This window comes from Theropithecus gelada, chromosome 9 (genome assembly GCF_003255815.1).
Source record: "Theropithecus gelada isolate Dixy chromosome 9, Tgel_1.0, whole genome shotgun sequence".
Lineage (NCBI taxonomy): Eukaryota > Metazoa > Chordata > Mammalia > Primates > Cercopithecidae > Theropithecus > Theropithecus gelada.
The window spans coordinates 75,944,208-75,965,093 of NC_037677.1; the positions used below are offsets into that span (position 1 = coordinate 75,944,208).

A 20,886-nucleotide genomic window follows, 5' to 3' on the forward strand; every position below is an offset into this window, starting at 1 on the left:
ATAATAAAAGCAAATATGTTGTTTTCATTTGTTTTATTCCGTTTGATTTTAGAAGCAGGGTCTTTTACACTCAGACCAGAGTGTGGTGGTGTGATCATAGCTCACTAGCAGCCTCAACCTCCTGGGCTCAAGTGATCCTCCCATCTCAGCCCCTCAAGTAGCTGGGACTACAGGCATGTGCCAACATGCCTGGCTAATTTTCATTTATTTTTCGTAGAGATGGGATCTCACTATGTTGCCGAGTCTGGTCTTGAGCTCATCAGCTCAAGTTTTCCTCCTGTCTTATCAGGGGAACCAACCCCTAGTATTTCAACGTAGGTTCTTTTCTATTTTCCCTAAGTGTTGGCTGGTCTGAGAAATAAAGAGAAAGAGTACAAAGAGAGAAATTTTACAGCTGGGCCTCTGGGGGTGACATCACATGTCGGCAGGTTCTGTGATGTCCCCAAACCACAAAACCAGCAAGTTTTTATTAGGGAGTTCAAAAGGGGAGGGGGTTACGAACAGGGAGTAAATCACAAAGATCACATGCCTCAAGGGGCAATAAAAGATTACAAGGGCAGAAGGGCAGAGCGAGATCACAAGGCCAGGGCGAAATTAGAATTACTAATGAGGTTCCATGTCCTACTGGGTACGCATTGTCTTGATAAACATCTTAACAGGAAACAGGGTTCGAGAGCAGACAACCGGTCTGACTAGAATTTGCCAGGCTGGAATGTCCTAATCCTAGCAAGCCTGAGGGCACTGCAGGAGACAAGGGCATTATGTCATCCGTTATCTTCAACCACATAAGACAGACACTCCCAGAGCGGCCATTTTAGAGACCTCCACTTGGGAATGCATTCCTTTCCCAGAGTTATTCCTTGCTGAGAAAAGAATTCAGCGATATTTCTCCTATTAACTTCTGTAAGAAGAGAAATATGACTCTGTTCCGTCCGGCCCTGCAGGCAGTCAGACCTTATGGTTAGCTCCCTAATTCCCTGAAAATCGCTGTTATCCTGTTCTTTTCAAGGTGCCCAGATTTCATATTGTTCAAACACACATGCTTTACAAACAATTTGTGCAGATAATGCAATCATCAGGGTCCTGAGGCGACATACATCCCCAGCTTATGAAGATGATGGGATTAAGAGATTAAAGTAAAGACAGACATAGGAAATTATAAGAGTATTGATTGGGGAAGTGATAAATGTCCATGAATTCTTCACAATTTATGTTCAGAGACTGCAGTAAAGACGGGCGTAAGAAATTGTAAAGGTATTAATTTGGGGAACTAATAAATGTCCATGAAATTGTCACAATTTATGTTCTTCTGCTGTGGCTTCAGTCGGTCCCTCTGGTCGGGGTCTCTGACTTCCCACATCACTGTCTCAGCTTTCCAAAGTGTTGGGATTATAGGTGTGAGCCACCACACCTGACCAATATATGTTTATCATAGAAATTTCCAGGAGAAATTTACAAAAAAGAAAAAACAAAGAAATATAAATTACCTAGATGGTGATATCATCAAGACGGCAGAATAGAAGATCCCCTAGCATCACTGCTTTCATAAAAATACAATTAGAAACCATTCAAAGACAAGAGCACCAGCCTGAATACACCAGAACTCGGGAGAATCAGAGAAATCCCCTGTATCCACAGACCTGAGAGAAACCTTGGCTGATAAGAGAAATCATCATTTCAGATTGTGCCAACCCCTCCCCCAAGCTGGCATAACACCAACCCCTCCCCCGAGCTGGCATAACACCACTCAGACCCATGGTTTCTGAGGTGAGGGGAGAGAATTGGAGGTGGATGTTTGATCTTCTCACTGGTCTGGGAATCTTCATGGAAAGCCCACTCCAGCTCCATCTCGTAGGTACCATTGGAAATGCCAGAAGGACTGAACCAGCTGGAGTGTATTGGGAACAAAAGTGGGCCAATGATTACAGTGACAGGTGTGGATCTTTGTGGCTACTCAGTACTCCAATCAGCTGGGAAACCGTGTTGAAGAGACTGGTTGATGTCATAGAGCTGTAGGGACATAGTCTGTGGGATAGCCTGAATCCCAGGCTTTCCACAAAGCCCAGGTGCTTGCATGGAACCTTCCCTGGATAGAAACAACTAACAGTCATGATTAAGTTCCAGTGCCCACTTAAGTTTTCTCCAGTTTAAGAAACAGTGGTAGGGCAGCAATGTAGTTCTGTGGCAGTGTTTAAGCTTTGGTGCTCACTGTAAGTCTTCTCTAGAGTGGGAAACAATGGCAGGGCAGCGATTTCATCCTGCAACAGCATTTATGCTTCAGTGTTCATTATAAGTCTTCCCCAGAACAGGAAACAATGACAGGGCAATGAATTAGTTCTAATGCAGTGTTTTAGTTCTGGTACTTACTCTAAGTCATCCACTAAACAGGAAGAAACAACAGGCCATGTTTAAGGTCTGATACTAAAAAGTAAAGGTCTGAGTAACAGCAATAAATAACACCTGCAAAAACTAGAAGAGTTAACTGTCTCTTCCAATGTGCAGGCATCAACATAAAGATGCAAGGATTGTGAAAATCCAACAAAGTATGATACTACTAAAAGAAACCAACTCAACTCCAGAAATGAACTAGAAGAATTGAAGATCTACAAGATTTTTGAAAGAGAATTTAGAATTATTTTTTGAAGAAGTTCAGGGAATCACAAGAAAATATGGATAGAAATCTGAATGGAATTTGGAAAACACTCCAGAAATGAAATGAGAAGTTTGACAAAAATAGAAGTGTTTTTTTAAAAAACAGAGAGATTCTATAAATGAAGAGTACCATAACTGAATGGAAAAACTCATTAGAAAGTTCTGACAGCAGACTTGATCAAACAAAGGAAAGAATTATTGAGCTTGAGGGTAGAAGCAATGAATTTACCTAAACAGAAGAGCAAAAAGAAAAGAATAAAGAATGAAGAGGGCCTACAAGAATTATGAGACATCAATAAGGGAAGCAACCTCTGATAATTGGAATTTTTAAAGGAGATGAGAGTGAAAAAGGCCTAGAAGGCATATTTAAGGAAATAATGACTGAAAATTTCCAAACTCTGAGGAAAGATGACAACATCTAGGTAAAGGAAGCTGAGAGATTACCATTCAAATTCAACCTAGAGAGGGAATTCCCCAAGGCACATTATAATCAAATTAGCAAAAATCAAAGACAAAAAATACTAAAAACATTAAGAAAAAGGAAACATATCTCAGTCAGTGGAGCCCCAATATGGCTTTCAATGGATTCCTCAGCAGAAACCTTGAAGGCCAGGACAGACTGGAATGCTATATTCGAAGGAAGGGAGGGAGGGAAAGAGGGAGGGAAATTGTCCACCAAGAATATTGTACCCAGTAAAGCTATTTTTCTTTTTCTTTTTTATTTTGGAGATGGAGTCTTACTCTGTCACTCAGGCTGGAGTGCAGTGCATGATGGCTCACTGCAGCCTTCACCTCCTGAGTTCAAGCATTCTCCTGCCTCAGCCTCCTGAGTAGCTGGGACTACAGGCACATGCCACCATGCCCAGCTAATTTTTTGTATTTTAGTAGAGACAGGGTTTCACTGTGTTGTCCAGGCTGTTCTCAAACTCCTGAAACTCCTGAGCTCAGGCAGTCTGCCTGCCTTGTCCTCCCAAAGTGCTAGGATTATAGTCTTGAGCTACTGTGCCCGGCCCAGTAAAGCTATTTTTCAAACACAAAGGAAGGATAAAGACATTTCCAGACAAACAAATGTTGAGGGAGTTCATCAATGCCAGACCTGTTTTGCAAGAACTGTGTATTAGTCTGTTTTCACGCTGCTAATAAAGACATAACTGACACTGGATAATTTATAAAGGAAGGAGATTTAATTGACTCACAGTTCCACATGGCTTGGGAGGCCTCACAATCATGGCAGAAGGTGAATGAGGAGCAAAGTCACATCTTACATAGTGGCAGGCAAGACGGCTTGTGCAGGGGAACTCCCATTTATAAAACTATCAGAGGCTTATTTACTACCAAAAGAACAGTATGGGGGAAACCACCCCCGTTATTTAATTATCTCCATCTGACTTTGCCCTTGACATGTGAGGATTACTACAATTCAAGGTAAGATTTGGGTGGGTACACAGCCAAACCATATTAGACTGCTAGAGGGAGTTCTTCAGTCTGAAGGAAATGGATGCTAAGATGTAACAAGAAAATGTCTGAAGTTAAAAAAACTCATGGATGAGGCTGGGCACAGTGGCTCATGCCTGTAATCCTAGCACTTTGGGAGGCCGAGGTGGGTGGATCACCTGAGGTGAGGACTTTGTGACCAGCCTGTCCAACATGGTGAAACCCCATCTCTACTACAAATACAAAAATTACCTGGGCGAGTGATGGGTGCCTGTAATCCCAGCTATTCAGAAAGCCAAGGCAGGAGAATCACTTGAACCCAGAAGGTGAAGGTTGCAGTGAGCTGAGATCACACCATTACACTGCAGCCTGGGTGACAGAAGGTGACTGCATCTCAAAAAAAAAAAGAAAAGAAAACTCTTGGATAAAAGTAGAACAATTATTTGGTATTATGCTTATTATCTGTGTGATGAAATAATCTGTACAGCAGACTTTTGTGACATACAATTTACCTACAGAACAAACATGCACATGGACCCCTGAGCCTAAAAGTAAACCTTAAAAAAAAAAAAAGTGAAACAATCAAATTCAGAATATTCTAATACTGTAGTTATGGTAAGTAAAACCACTTATATCTTAAATATGAAGACTAAAAGACAAAACTCTTAAAAAACTCCAACAATTGGTTAAGAGGCAATATAAACAGGTATAAATTGAAGCATGAAAGTCAAAGTACAGGGGGTGATATGGTGTTAAAATATAGAGTTTGTTTTTGATGCTTGTCAGTCCACATTGAGTTATTATCAGTTTAAAATAACCTGTTATAACTACAAAATATTTTTTATAAGCCTCGTGGTAACCACAAACCAAAAACCTGTAAGAGAGACACTAAAAATAAATGGCATAGAATCAAAACATACTACTAGAAAAAAATCCTTAACTATGACAGTAAGTGGAAAAGAAGAAAAGACCTACAAAACAACTAACAAAATGACAGTAGTAAACCCTTACCTATCATACCTTGAGTGTAAGTGTATTAAATTCCCCAATTAAAAGACATAGAGTTGCTGAATGCATAATGAAACAAGACCCAACTATGTGCTGTCTGCAAGAAACTCACTTTACCTTTAAAGACATGCACAGATTGAAAGTAAAGGGATGGAAAGATATTCTATGCAAATGCAAACCAAAAAAGCTGGAGTAGCTGTGGTTGTATCAGATAAAATAAACTTTGTCAACGGTGTTACAGAGGACAAAGGAGGCCATTTGTTACATAATGGTGAAGGAGTCAGTAGTATGGCAAGAGGATATAATCATTGTAAATGTGTTTGTATGCAACACTGGAGCACCCAAGTATATAAAACATATTAATGGACCTAAAGGGAAAAACTGACTGTAATAGAATAATAGTGGGAGACTTCAACACCCCACTTCCGGCAATGAACATGTGATCCAGATAGAAAAATCAACAGTCTTCCGAGTTAAATTGGACTGTAAGCCAAATGGACCCAACAGACATTTACAGAATATCGCAGTAAACAGTTGCAGAATATACATTTTTTTCAACAATGCATGCGGCATTCTCCAGGACAAATCATATGTTAGGTTCCAAAGCAGGTCTTAACAAATTTTTAAAAATGATATCACCCGGGGGCCAGGCATGGTGGCTCACGCCTGTAATCCCAGCACTTTGGGAGGCCGAGATGGGCGGATCATGAGGTCAGGAGATTGAGACCATCCTGGCTAACACGGTGAAACCCCATCTCTACTAAAACTACAAAAAATTAGGCCGGGGTGGTGGCAGGCCCCTATAGTCCCAGCTACTTGGGAGGCTGAGGCAGGAGAATGGCGTGAACCTGGGAGGCAGAGCTTGCAGTGAGCCGAGATCGTGCCACTGCACTCCAGCCTGGGCAACAGAGCGAGACTCCATCTCAAAACAAACAAACAAACAAATAATAATATCAACTATCCTTTCTGACCACACAGAATAAACCTAGAAACCAATAATAGAAGGAAAAAATAGAAATGGTACAAATTTATGGAAATTAAACAACATGCTCCTGAACAATGAATGGAGTCAATTAAGAAATTAAATTATAAAATTCCTTCAGACAAATGAAAATGGAAATAGCATACCAACACATGGGATGCAAGAAAAGCAGTTCTTTGAGGTAAGTTTATAGCAATAAACACTGATGTCAAAATGTAGAAAGACTTCAAATAACCTAATGATGCATCTCAAGGAGTTAGAAGAGCAAGAACAAACCAAAACCAAAATTAGTAGAAGTGAAATAGACGAAAAGTTTCTGAGGATGGTTTGACATACCATGGCAAATTAAGAAATATGGTACATCACATTCACAGAATAAAAAGCAGAAACTATATAATTATTTCAATAGATGCTGAAAAAGATGTGATAAAATTCAACATCGCTTCCTGATAAAAACTCTCACCAAACTGTGTATAGAAGGAACATACTTCAGAACAAATAAAGGCCATTTGTGAAAACTCACAGCTAATATAATACTGAATTGGGAAAAACTGAAGCCCTTCTGAGATCTTAGAAGAAGACAAGGATGCTCATTTTCACCACTCCTGTTTGACATACGAGTGGAAGTCCTGGTCAGAGCAGTTAGTCAAGAGAAGGAAATAAGAAAGGAGGAAGTCAAATTATCCTTGTTTGCAGACAACATGATCTTATATTTAGAAAAATCTGAAGACTCCACCGAAATACTGTTAGAGCTGATGAAAGAATTCAGCAAAGCTGCAAGATACAAAGTCAACATACAAAAATCTTCATTTCTACACATCAGCAGTGAACAATATGAAAAACAAATTAAAAAAGCAATCTCATTTACAATAGTTAACAACAACTTAACAACAACAACAGAAACCCTCGGAAAAAATTAAACCAAAAAGTGAAATAACTTTACAATGAAAACTAGAAAACACTGCTGAAAGAATTCAAGAAGACACACAATGTGAAAAGATATGTTCACGGATTGGAAGAATTAATATCATTAAAATGTTCATACTACCCAAAGCAGTCTACAGAGTCAATGTAATCCCTATCAAATCACCAAAGACATTAGTCAGAGAAATAGAAAAATGTCCTAGATTTGTATGGAACCACAAAAGACCTCAAATACCCAAAGAAATCCTGAGCAAAAACAATAAAGCTGGAGGCATCATACTACCTGGCTTCAAAATTTACCACATAGGTCTAATATCCAAAACACCACGGCACTGACACAAAAACAGACACATAGTCTAATGGAGCATAATAGCGAACCTGTAAATAAATTCACACATTTCCAGCCAATTGATTTTTGGCAAAGATGCCAAGCACATACATTGGGGAAGGAATGGTGTCTTCAATAAATGGGGTGGGAAAACTGGATATCCATAAGCAGAAAAATGAAACTGGATCTCTATCCCTTTCCATATATAAAAACTGAATATGTATTTGATTGGATTGGATGTAAAACATGAAACTACCAGAATAAAATACTGAAGAAATGCTTTAGGACAATGGTCTGGGCAAAGATTTTCTGGGCAAGACCTCAGAAGGACAGGCAACAAAAGCAAACATACAAATGGGGTTACATCAAACCAAAAAGCTTATGCACTGCAAATGAAACAATCAACAGAGTGACAGCCTATAGAATGGGAGAAAATATTTGCAAACTATCCATGTGAGAACAGATTAATAAGCAGAATATATAAATAACCAACTCAACAGCAAAAATAATCCAATAAAAACTGGGCAAAGATTCTGAATAGACATCTCTCAAAAGTGGACATACAAATGACCAATTGGGGTATGAAAAAGTGCTCAACATCACTAATCGTAAGAGAAATGCAAATCTGAAAACCAATAAGATATTATCTCATGCTAGTTAAAATGGTTGTTATTAAAACGTCAAACTGAGCATAGTGGCTTATTCCTATAGTCCCAGCCCTGGGAGGCTGGGGTGGGAAGACTGCTTGAGCCCAGAGGTTGGAGGCTGCAGTGAGCTATGATTGTGCCACTGCACTCCAGCCTGTGTTACAGAGTGAGACCCTATCTCAAAAACAACAACAGCATATACATTCTTTTTTTTTTTTTTTTAAAGTAAAAGAGCAGCAGATGCTGGCAAGGATGTGGAGAAAGAGAACACTACTACACAGTTGTTAGGTATGTAAATTAGCCACTTTGGGAAATAGTACAGAAATTTCTCAGAAAACTAAAAATAAATCAGCCATATGATCCGGCATTCCTAATTGTGAATATATATCCAAAAGAAATCAATATGTTGAAGAGATATCTGTACTCCCGTGTTTACTGTAGCTGTATTCACAATAGCCAAGATATGGAATCAACCTAAGTGTCCACAACAGATGAATAGATAAAGAAAGTATGGTTCATAATGGAATATTATTCAGCCATAGAAAAGAATGAAATCCTGTCATTTGCAGCAACGTGGATGGAATTGGAGCTCATTATATGAAGTGAAATAAACCAGGCATGGAAAGACAAATAACACATGATCTTCTTCAGATGTGGGAGCTAAAAACGTTGATCTCATGGTGGTAGAGAGTAGAATGATGGTTGCCAGAAGCTGGGAAAGGTTGTTGGGAGGAATGAAGAGAGATTGTTTAACGGGTGCAAAAATACACTTAGAAGGAGTAAGTTCTAGTGTTTAATAGCATGATAGGGTGATTATAGTTCATAAAAATGTATATTTCAAAATAGCTAGAAGAGAATATTTGAAATGTTCCCAACACAAATGAATTATGTGTTTGAGGTGATGGATACGCTGATTGCCCTTATTTGATCATTACACATTGTAAGCACATTATCAAAATATATATATGTGCACACAAATATGTACAGTTATGTATCAAAATACAACTATTTAGAAAGTGCCTTCTGCAGATAGAAATTTTAGCGTGCATTTATTTTGAATATTTGTAATCCTGCTGAATATACAACATTTTTACTTTAGTTAAAAAGCACATGCAGTTTGCCACCTTAGCCATTTTTAAATGTACAGTATTCTTAATTACGTGCACATTGATGTACAACAGATCTCTGGGACTTTTTCATCTTCTTTTTTATTTATTTATTTATTTATTTATTTTTTGAGACAGAATCTTGCTCTGTCACCCAGGCTGGAGTGCAGTGGCATGATCTCAGCTCACTGCAACCTCTGCCTCCTGGGTTCAAGTGATCTTCTGCCTCAGCCTCCCAAGTAGTTGGGTTTACAGGCATGTGCCACCACCTTTAGCTAATTTTTGTGTTTTTAGTAGAGACAGGGTTCCACCATGATGGCCAGGCTGGTTTTGAACTGCTGACCTCAAGTGATCTGGCTGCCTCGGTTTCCCAAAGTGCTGGGATTATAGGCATGAGCCACCGTTGCCTGGCCTACTTTTTCATCTTTTAAAACTCATGTCCACTGAACAACAACTCCTTTTTTCTCCCTTTTCCTGGCCCCTGGCAGCTAGCATTCTATTTTCTGTTTTCCAAGATTTTAACTGCTTTAAATATCTCATATAAGTGTAATCATGTAGTATTTATCTTTTTGTTAATTTCACTTAGCATAATGTCTTTAAGTTGCATCCATGCATTAGCATAAGACAGAATTTTCCTTTTTGTAAAGGCAGTGACATTCTATTGTATGCATATACAATGCATATTCATACATACAATGCATATGCATGTATATATACAAAATAATGACGTTCTATTGTATGCCTATACAACTTTTTTTTTTTTTTTTTTTTTTTTTACCCATTCATCTGTCAATGGACATAGAAGTTGCTTCCACTTCTCAGCTATTGTGAATAATATTATAATCAACACGGGTGTGCCTTTCTCAGATATTTTTCCTAGGATAGTGTATTAGTTCATTTTCACACTGCTATGAAGAACTACCTGAGATGTAATTTATGAAGAAAAGAGGTTTAATTAACTCAGTCCCACAGACTGTACAGGTGGTATGGCTGGGAAGGCCTCAGGAAACTTTCAGTCATGGTGGAAGGCAAAGGGGAAGCCCACACCTTCTTTACATGGCTGAGTAGGAGGGAGAGAGAGAGAAGGGGGAAGTGCTGCACACTTTCAGACTCCCAGATCTTATGAGAACTCACCATCATGAGAACAGCAAGGGGGATATCTGCCCCCATGATCCAGTCACCTCCCACCAAGTCCCTCCCCCAACACAGGGGATTACAATTCAACATGGGATTTAGGTGGGCACACAGAACTAAACCATATCAGATAGTTATCATTATCATAGATTGTTTGATATTATTCTAAAGATCTGGGATGCTTTCTTCTGATTTCTCCTTCCTTTTTGTTTTTTTTCCCTTTGTGTTTCAATTTGTATAATTTCTATTGACCTGACATCAAATTTACTGATTCTCCTTGGTTGTTTTGAGTCTAGAGATGAACCTGTAGAAAGCTTTCTTCATGTCTGTTACCATGTATTTTATTTCTACTATTTCCATTAAACTCTTAAAGTTTCTGTCTGATGGAAGCACTTGTCTTTTCATACATGTTGTGTACTTTTTCTCTTACAGCTTTAACAAATTAATTATGATTAAGTTCCCCTGTCTGATAATGTTAGCATCACTGTCATTTCTGATACTGGTCTGTATTTTACTGTATCTCTTGACAGTATTATTTTCCTTGCTTTTTTATCTGTTGTAATTTTTATTAAATTCTGGTGGGCATCATGGGTAGGACTGTAGCAAACTGAAGCCAACGGTATTTGTTACTGAAATGAATATACCTCTTCTGCTTGACTGATAATGTTGGTGATTTGAACCAATCTAACGAGGAGTTGAGATAAATTTAAATATTGTTGTTATAATTGGTTTCTGTTACGGACTGAGTGTTTGTGTCCTTCAAAATTCATATGTTGAAGCCCCCCTCCCCTGGAAATGTAAGCGTATTTGGAGATTGCACCTTTATGGAGGTAAGTAAGGTTAAATGAGGTCATAAGGGTGAAGTCTTGACCCAACAGAATGTGTCATTATAAGAAAAGGTACTAGAGAGTTAGCTCTCTCTTTGTCTGCCATATGAGAACACAGTAAGAAGGTGACCTTCTACAGGCTAAGAGAGTCCATACTAGGAACCAAATCTCCCAGCACCTTGGTCTGGGACTTCTAGCCTTCAGAAATACGGAAAAATAAATTTCTATGGTTTAAGCTGCTCAGTCTATGGCATTTTGTTATGCAAACCCCGGCTGACTAAAATACTATCAGTGCACCACAGATTTGAAATTCTGCTAGTGTCACCTTTTGTTCAGGGTGGGCCTGATTTGCCAGAGGATTTTTCTCAGTATTCCTGTTTAACCCTCTGCTTTAGGTCTTCTTTGTGCACCTAGGCCTCAGAGGCGGTTTTCTCTATGTTCATGCCCCTCCCTCAAATGTAGATTACTGTTATTTTTTACTTGGTGATAGCTACCCTGGTGCTAGACTGAAGAGGTATCCTCTATTGTCTTGGCCCAGCTTCAATGTTAGGTATGCTCTGTGATCCTAAGTTTTGGGGAATGGGACTTGTTCAGGGATCCTGCCCCTCTTTCCTGTAGGAGTCAGACTGCCTTGTGTCTTCATCAGGTCCTTTGCATGAGTTTCCTTCCCAGCCCCAGCAGTAGGAGACCTCTAAAGCTAGGACTGCACATGATATCCTGTCTTCCTTCACCCTCCCAGGGTTGGAGAGTATTTTTCTTTATTCTTCTACCATCCACAATGGCTTGTCACCTGTTTCTTGGGGCAACATGATTTGCTGCTCTTACCTCAACAACTTAAGACTTTTGGATCCAGAGGGGAAAAGGGTCTTTTTTAGTAGTGGTGCCTCACTTCCTCCATGCCTGTACCTCTGATGATCACTTTTTCTGGCTTTCTGCGTCTCTCCAGTCTTTTTCTTGACAGCCTGGAAGAAAATGTCGCAAGTGTTTGCAACTTCTTGGAGTTTTATACCCTCACTCGAATCTACACTTTGCCATTAGCTATTTGTTTAAAATTTTAGCTGTATTTTTCTAACCCCCTTGTAAGGTAACCCCACCATCCCATTCCCCTCCATGGGTGAGCCAGCGCTCTCATTTGTCTTTTTTTTTTTTTTTTCATGGTGTATGTCTTCCTTTAGATTTCAAGTTTGTTGGTTATTATCTCAACACTTTGATGGCTTCATGAAAAGTTATGATTTTGTAGATTATAAGTGGGAGCAATGCTGCTTCCAGCTTTCTGTATCCTAGATGGAAACTTGAAAGCACAGATTTTTTTCTCTGGCCCATTCTCTTTTCTTTTTGTAGTACCCCAAATACACGTTTGTTAAAAACTCTTGGTATTACCTTACAGGTTTCTAATGCTGTATACTTTTTTTTTTTTCTTTTTAGATACGTTTCTGTATTTGCTTTAATTTAGATATTTTGTATTGGTCTTTCTGAATGTTCTTTGCTCTTCTGTGATTGCTTATCTGTTGATTAAATCCCATTAATTAAATTTTTTATTTCAGATACTGTGCCTTTTCAGTTTTAGAGTTTTTTCATAGTTTATCTCCTGAAGTACCTAATCTCTTTAGCATTTACGTTAATCTTTTTCTATAGTTTCTTTGGCATATTTATACTTTTTGTTTTAAAATGCTTGCTTGCTAATTAAAATGACTTGATCATCTCTATGTCATCTCCTATTAATGTTTCTCTTGATTGTGCTTCATGTTTTGCTGATATTTTGAGTATGTGTCATAATTTTTTCTTGAATCTAGGGCATTTTGTTTAAAGAACAGTGGGAAGTGATGTGTACTATTTTTTGTTTTGTTTTGATCCCCCATGGAGTACATGCCCTTTCCTGTGTTTAGGGTAAGGGACTGAGTTTAGTTGAGCTAGTGTTAGGCTGCAGTCTTAGATTCAGTGTATCTGTTATTGGCTCAGCCCATTCCAAGGTGCCTCATTTTTTATCTTGACAGTTTTTGAGCTAGGGGTGGGTATTTGGTTGCAGGCTGAGAAACTGTTGGTTGACTGTTGGTTTATTTGGATCCTGGAATTCACTCACCCAGAGAATGCCAAGATTACCACCTTCTATCTTCTCAAACGTGAGGGGTTATGTTGCAGGGTGAGTAATATGGGAGACATACTGGATCAAGCAATTTCTTTTTGTGTTGGGATTATTACAATCTCTAATCCATCCTGCTATCCCACACAGTTGTCTACGGCTTGTCTGATTACTGCTTGCCTGATAAAATGTATTTGTCTAATGGGAAGATCACCTATATCTAGACTGCGGTGTTTGCCCCAAGGCCGGGAAGCTGTCATGGTTCTCTGCTTATTTATGAAAGCTCAATTTTTATTTTCCTCTGGAATACTATTCATCAAAGCTTCTTTACTCATTTTAAGCTCCACAGAAAATGTTATAACCATGGGAATAAAGGCCTTTCTTGTGCTCCATCCAAACCTTCAGGAACAGAATTCTTCAGAAATTTTTAGTTATAGTGGACTACTCTTTGAAGTCTTTTGACTGTTTACCAACCAGTCTTATACTGAAAGATTAATATTTACCTTCCTTCTGTTCTATATCTAGGCCTTTTAAAAAATTTTAAACAATTTTTTTTAGAGAGGGGCTCTCGCTCTGTCACCCAGGTTGAAGTGCAGTGGCCTGATCATAGCTAATTGCAGCCTCAAACTCCTGGGCTCAAGGCATCTTCCCACCTCGTTCTCCTGAGTAGGTGGGACTATAGACACATGCCACCATGCCCAGCTAATTTTCTTTTTTAAATGTTTTGTAGAAACAGGGTATACTATGTTGCCCAGACTCACCTCAAACTCTTCCAGCCACAGATTATCAAAGTGCTGGAATTACAGGTGTGAGCCAGCAAGCCTGGCCTATTCTAAGTCTTAAGATTAAAAAAAAAAACAAAACTTGATTTCTGTATCTCTTGAGACTTTCTGCTTCTGTTGGCTGAATTCTGCATTTTTGCCATTATTAAAAATTCTAGATCCTTTTGTCGTTCATAAGCACAATGATTGAGTTTTCATGCTCATGCGTGAGATATGCCTCACTCCAATCTTGTTGCGGTGTTAGCACATTACCTACCTGACAGAAAGAAAAAAATTCCTAACACTTGCCAAAAAGAAAAGGAAACTCAAGTGGCATATTTTATCAAAATTCTAAATATGTTATTTGAGCGATATTCTGACTAGTATGATTTTATAAAATCCCAATACATCAAAGTTTAAGATTTTAACATATAAATTTGGAATGTGTCTTCATGGTATAGGGGTAGGACCAGTGTTGGTGTATATATATGGCGACTTTATAAAAAGTCTCCCTCTTTGGACAGATTATAAAAAGTTGCCCCTTCCTGCTCTCGGCTTGTTGCCTGATTTCAGCCCTCATTTTACCCATTGGTTAGATGCCCTGGTACTATCTATATAATTGTATACAGTGCATTTGAATCAGCAAATGTTTTAGTTGCTGTTAGATAAGACAGACTTGTAAAAAATTACCAAGTAGGAAATTCATATATTGCCACTGTTAACACAAATGTTCTTTTCTGGTTTTAAAAGTGGGGTCAATTTGTGCTATTGCTTTTAACTTGCTTCTTATAATTATAAATTAACATCTTATAGAAAACCTATTACTGAGGAATTTCTATACAAATTTACACTTATGTTCTATGTATTATAAAACCTGAGGGTGCCAAAAGAGGTAGTGGTTGGAGACACTAAAATGAAGATATTTGGTATTTGTGTTCTGGTGCTTTGCATATAATAAGTACTGAAACATGTTGGTTGAATGTTAAAATTTCTGAAATAAGTAAAAGTAAACCCTTAAGTTTAATGGAAGTAGTTTACCTGTCACTTCAGGAACAAATATATTTAATGAAGCAAGGTTTACTGTTATTAAAGCGTTAAAAAATTTCTGATTTTTGTTCTGTAGGTATACTACAACATCCAGATGGCACAGTTTTGAAACAGTTACAACCACCTCCAAGGGGCCCAAGAGAGCTGGAATTCTATAATATGGTAAGTGAGGTAAGATTTGTTTTGTTGTCTTCAAAGTGTTTTTCAGAGTTTTCTGGTGGTGACTCACAGTTAGACACATATTTGACAGCATAGTCACTGTATGTATGTAACAGAAACAAAAGCTTCATGGAAAGCAGTGCTTATCTTTACTGTATGTGATGCAGTCTAGTATTTTCTATTCTATTTCAATTCTTAGATTCTTCTTTTGTGTTTATGGTAGATACTTCTTCTCAGGTTAAGGAAATTATAATGCCCTCTGCGTGAGGCAACGTTTTGTCAAGATACAAATGATATACTCTGTTGGTTTCATAAAGGGACTATTTACAAAGGTAGGGTTAGAGCTTATGGCAACCTGCAAGAGATGTTATAATGTTATACCATCCCTGGGCCTGAAGTGGAGAGAGTGATTCCCGGAACCTAGGGAAGGTAACTTTATGAGAAGACATGACCTGTTAAGGAGGGAGCTAGAAAAGTAAGTCACTGACCTCAACTCTTCTCATACCCTCCAGTCTCTTGTTTGTGTCTTCTAAGGGCAAGAGGGCAAGGGACCTCACTGATGCAGTTGATTCAAGTCAGCCTCTTGGGTGGAGAAGGGTGGAGTGGGAAAGGGACGATACATAGCCTCTTTTCTGTTTTGGTTTTTTTCTTTTTTGAGATAAAGTCTGGCTTGTTGCCCAGGCTGAAGTACAGTGGCATGATCTTGATTCATTGCAACCTCTGCCTCCCAGCCTCAAGCTATTCTCCCAGCTCAGCCTGTGCCTCCTAACTAATCGGAACTGCAGGCATGTGCCACAAAGCCCGGCTAATTTTTGTATTTTTTTGTAGAGATGGGGTCTCACTTTGTTGTCCAGGCTGGTCTAAAACACTTAAGCTCAAGTGATCCTCTCATCTCAGCATCTCCCCACCCCACCCCACCCAACCTCCCCACAGTAGCTGGAACTACAGGCACAGGCCAGCAAGCCTGGCTAATTTTAAAATAGTTTTTTTTTTTTGTAGAGATGGGGTTTTACCATGTTGTCCAGGCTGGTCTTGAACTCCTGGGCTCAGGCAGTCCCCCTGCCTCTGCCTCCCAAAGTTCTGTGTTATTGGTCTATTCTGAGGTTCAACTTCTTCCTGGTTTAGTCTTGGCAGGGTGTATATGTCCAGGAATGTATCTACTTCTTCTAGATTTTGTAGTTTATTTGCGTAGAGTTGTTTATAGTATTCTCTGATGGTAGTTTGTATTTCTGTGGGATCGGTGGTGATATCCCCTTTATCATTTTTTATTGCGTCTATTTGATTCTTCTCTCTTTGCTTCTTTATTACTCTTGCTGGCGATCTATCAGTTTTGTTGATCTTTTCAAAAAACCAGCTGCTGGATTCATTATTTGAAGGGTTTTTTCTGTCTCTCTTTCAGCTCTGCTCTGATCTTAGTTATTTTTTGCCTTCTGCTAGCTTTCAAATGTGTTTGCTCTTGCTTCTCTAATTCTTTTAATTGTGATGTTAGGGTGTCAATTTTAGATCTTTCCTGCTTTCTCTTGTGGGCATTTAGTGCTATAAATTTCCCTCTACACACTACTTTAAATGTGTCCCCGAGATTCTGGTATGTGTGTCTTTGTTCTCATTGGTTTCAAAGAACATCTTTATTTCTGCCTTCATTTCGTTATGTACCCAGTTGTCATTCAGGAGCAAGTTGTTCACTTTCCATGTAGTTGTGTGGTTTTGAGTGAATTTCTTAATCCTGAATTCTAGTTTGATTGCACTGTGGTCTGAGAGATAGTTTGTTGTGATTTCTGTTCTTTTACATTTCCTGAGGAGTGCTTTACTTCCAATTATGTGGTCAATTTTAGAATAAGTGCGATGTGGTGCTGAGAAGAATGTATATTCTGTTGATTTGAGGTGGAGAGTTCTGTAGATGTCTATTAGGTCTGCTTGGTGCAGGGCTGAGTTCAAGTCCTGGGATATCCTTCTTAACCTTCTGTCTCGTTGATCTGTCTAATGTTGACAATGGGGTGTTAAAGTCTCCCATTATTATTGTGTGGGAGTGTAAGTCTTTTTAGGTCTCTCAGGACTTGCTTTATGAATCTGGGTGCTTCTATATTGGGTGCATATATATTTAGGATAGTTAGCTCTACTTGTTGAATTGTGTATAATGGACTTCTTTGTCTCTTTTGATCTTTGTTGGTTTAAAGTCTGTTTTATCAGAGACTAGGATTGCAACCTTTGCCTTTTTTTGCTTTCCATTTACTTGGTAGATCTTCCTCCATCCCTTTATTTTGAGCCTATGTGCGTCTTTCCACGTGAGATGGGTCTCCTGAATATAGCACACCAATGGGTTTTGATTTTTTTGTCCAATTTTCCAGTCTATGTCTTTTAATTGTGGCATTTAGCCCATTTACATTTAAGTTTAATATTTTTAAGTGTGAATTTGATCCTGTCATTATGATGTTGGCTGGTTATTTTGCCCGTTAATTGATGCAGTTTTTTCATAACATCAGTGGTCTGTACAATTTGGCGTGTTTTTGCAGTGGTGGTACTGGTTGTTTCTTTACAGGTTTAGTGCTTACTTCAGGAGCTTTTGTAAGGCAGGTCTGGTGGTGACAAAGTCTCTCAGCATTTACTTGTCTAAAGGATTTTATTTCTCCTTCACTTACGAAGCTTAGTTTGGCCGGATATGAAATTCTGGGTTGAAAATTCTTTTCTTTAAGAATGTTGAATATTGGCCCCCACTCTTTTCTGGCTTTAGGGTTTCTGCCAAGAGATCCGCTGTTAGTCTGATGGGCTTCCCTTTGTGGGTAATACAACCTTTCTCTCTGGCTGCCCTTAACACTTTTTCCTTCATTTCAACCTTGGTGAATCTGACTATTACGTGTCTTGGAGTTGCTCTTCTCGAGAAGTATCTTTGTGGTTCTTGTATTTCCTGAATTTGAATGTTGGCCTGCTTCGCTAGGTTGGGGAAGTTCTCCTGGATATCTTGAAGAGTGTTTTCTAACTTGGTTCCTTTCTCCCCATTGCTTCCAGGTACACCAGTCAAACGTAGATTTGGTCTTTTCACATAGTCCCATATTTCTTGGAGGCTTTGTTCATTTCTTTTTACTCTTTTTTCTCTAACCTTGTCTTCTTGCTTTATTTCATTAATTTGATCTTCAATCACTGATACCCTTTCTTCCACTTGATAGAATTGGCTATTGAAGCTTGTGTATGCATCACAAAGTTCTCTTGCCATGGTTTTGAGCTCTATCAGGTCATTTAAGGACGTCTCTATACTGTTTATTCTACTTAGCCAACTCGTCAAAGTTATTCTCCGTCCAGCTTTGTTCCATTACTGGCAAGGAGATGTGATCCTTTGGAGGAGAAGAGACGCTCTGATTTTTGAATTTTCAGTTTTTCTGCTCTGGTTTCACCCTATCTTTGTGGTTTTATCTACCTTTTGTCTTTGATGTTGTTGACCTACAGATGGGATTTTGGTGTAGATGAAGTTTTTGTTGATGTTGATGCTATTCCTTTCTGTTTGTTAGTTTTCCTTCTAACAGGTCCCTCAGCTCTAGGTCTGTTGGAGTTTGCTGGAGGTCCACTCAAGACCCTGTTTGCCTGGGTATCACCAGTGGAGGCTGCAGAACAGCAAATGCTGCACAACAGCAAATATTGCTGCCTGATCCTTCCTCTGGAAGCTTTGTCCCAGAGGAGCAGCCGCCTATATGAGCTGTCTGTTGGCCCCTACTGGGAGGTGTCTCCCAGTTAGGGTATACAGGGGTCAGGGACACACTTGAGGAGGCAGTCTGTCTATTCTCAGAGCTCAAACGCCATGCTGGGAGAACCACTGCTCTCTTCAGAGCTGTCAGACAGGGATGTTTAAGTCTGCAAAAGTTGTCTGCTGCCTTTTGTTCAGCTATGCTCTGCCCACAGAGTTGGAGTCTAGAGGGGTTAGGCCTTGTTGAGCTGTGGTGGGCTCCACCCCGTTCAAGCTTCCCAGCTTCTTTGTTTACCTACTCAAGCCTCAGCAATGGTGGTCTCCCCTCCCCCAGCCAGGCTGCCGCCTCACAGTTTGATCTCAGACTGCTGTGCTAGCAGTGAGCAAGGCTCCATTGGCATGGGACCCACTGAGCCATGCACGGGAGAGAATCTCCTTACTTGCCAGTTGTTAAGACCTTGGGGAAAGTGCAGTATTTGGGCAGCAGTGTCCCGTTTTTCCAGGTAGTCTGTCACGGCTTCCCTTGGCTAGGAAAGGGAAATCCCCCGACCCCTTGTGCTTCCCTGGTGAGGCAAGCATGGATCACGCTGGGAGCTGCTACTGGAGCTGTTCCTATTCGGCCATCTTGGAATGTCCCCCTCTTTCTTTTTCTTTCTTTCCTCTTTTTTGTGCTTTCTTTCTTTCATTTTTTCCTGGGAAGGGATATATTTTTAACCAGTGATTCAGTTTCTTAAAGTTCTTCAGATTTTTATTTTATTTGTTAGTGTGATAGTACAATATATTTAGATTACTTTTTTTCTTTTGAGAGATGGTCTTGCTATTGCCCAGGCTGCAGTGCAGTGGCATGATCTCTGCTCATTGCAACCTCCACCTCCCGGGTTCAAGTGATTCTCCTGCCTCAGCTTCCTGAGTAGCTGGGATTACAGGCGCATGCCACCATGCCTGGCTAATTTTTGTATTTTTGGTAGAGATGGGGTTTTGCCATGTTAGCCAGGCTGGTCTGGAACTCCTGACCTCAGGTTATCCACCTACCTCAGCCTCCCAAAGTGCTGGCATTACAGGCATTAGCCACTGCGCCTGGCCTAGATTGCTTTTTAAATACAAATTGCCCTCTTGACAAAGCTTTTCCTAGTATTAAAAAAAAGTTATGCTCTATCAGTTGAGATTCCCTTTTCATTCCTAATATTGTTTATTTGCTACTTCTCTGTTTTTCTCTGTAAGGTTAGCTGCCAGCATTCTTGGAGTTCAGTGGTTGGGGGAGGCAGAAGGAAGCCAAGATTTCAGGATTTAGAATTTTATTTAGTCTCCATGTTTCAGTATAGTAACTCTGTCCTCAGCTCTGCCTCATCCCTGAGTTCTGAGATCCTTTGGTTCAGGTCTTGAGTGAACCTCTGTGAAGCCCAAACATCACTGCTTGTGTTAACACTTTTGTTTCATAGGTATGTTTCATATGTTTCATAGGGAAAACTAAGAAGAATTCCCTTTTTTTTCCTTGAGAGCTCAGCTATGCATTTTAGAAAATATTTGTTATATTTTATACTACATTTCAAGATAGAAAGGTTTTTAGGTTATCTTAGGCTGAGGCAGGCAGATCAGGAGGTCAGGAGATCGAGACCATCCTGGCTAACATGGTGAAACCTCGTCTCTACTAAAAAACAAAAAATTAGCCAGTCGTGGTGGCGGATGCCTGTAGTCCCAGCTACCTGGGAGGCTGAGGCAGGAGAATGATGTAAACCCAGGAGGCAGAGCTTGCAGTAAGCTGAGATCACGCCACTGCACTCCAGCCTGGGCGACAGAGCGAGACTCCATCTCAAAAAGCAAAAAACAACAACAAAAAGAAAGGTTCTTACGTTATCTTGCCTGGCATGTTGCAGTAAACACCAGCCCCACTACTTTAAAAAAATATTCCAAATAAGAAGAGAAAATTTATCTGTCTTTCATTTCCGTTCCAGAATTAACCTATCAGTAGTTTCAAATGAATATTTATCATTTTTCCTGTGCCTTTGCAGAGATGATACCCATATATGTATCTTTCTTAATTCCATAGACCTGCTATATATATTTGTAACTAATATGCCTTTTATCTTTTTCATTTATAAATATAGCATGGAATTCTTTAGATAG

At 39.4% G+C, this 20,886-nt stretch overlaps 1 protein-coding gene and 1 non-coding gene across 2 annotated transcripts in view; both read left to right on the forward strand.

The window, feature by feature from the left end:
• IPMK (inositol polyphosphate multikinase) overlaps window positions 1-20,886 on the forward strand; it is a 78,202-nt gene that overhangs the window by 11,119 nt on the left and 46,197 nt on the right. The window contains exon 2 of the mRNA XM_025397944.1: window positions 15,007-15,092. Within this exon, the coding sequence (XP_025253729.1) occupies window positions 15,007-15,092 (86 nt within the window). The remainder of the gene's footprint in view (window positions 1-15,006; window positions 15,093-20,886) is intronic.
• Window positions 14,063-14,166, forward strand: LOC112632300. Its single transcript, XR_003121357.1, has one exon. It is a non-coding gene; the product is annotated as a small nucleolar RNA U13 (small nucleolar RNA).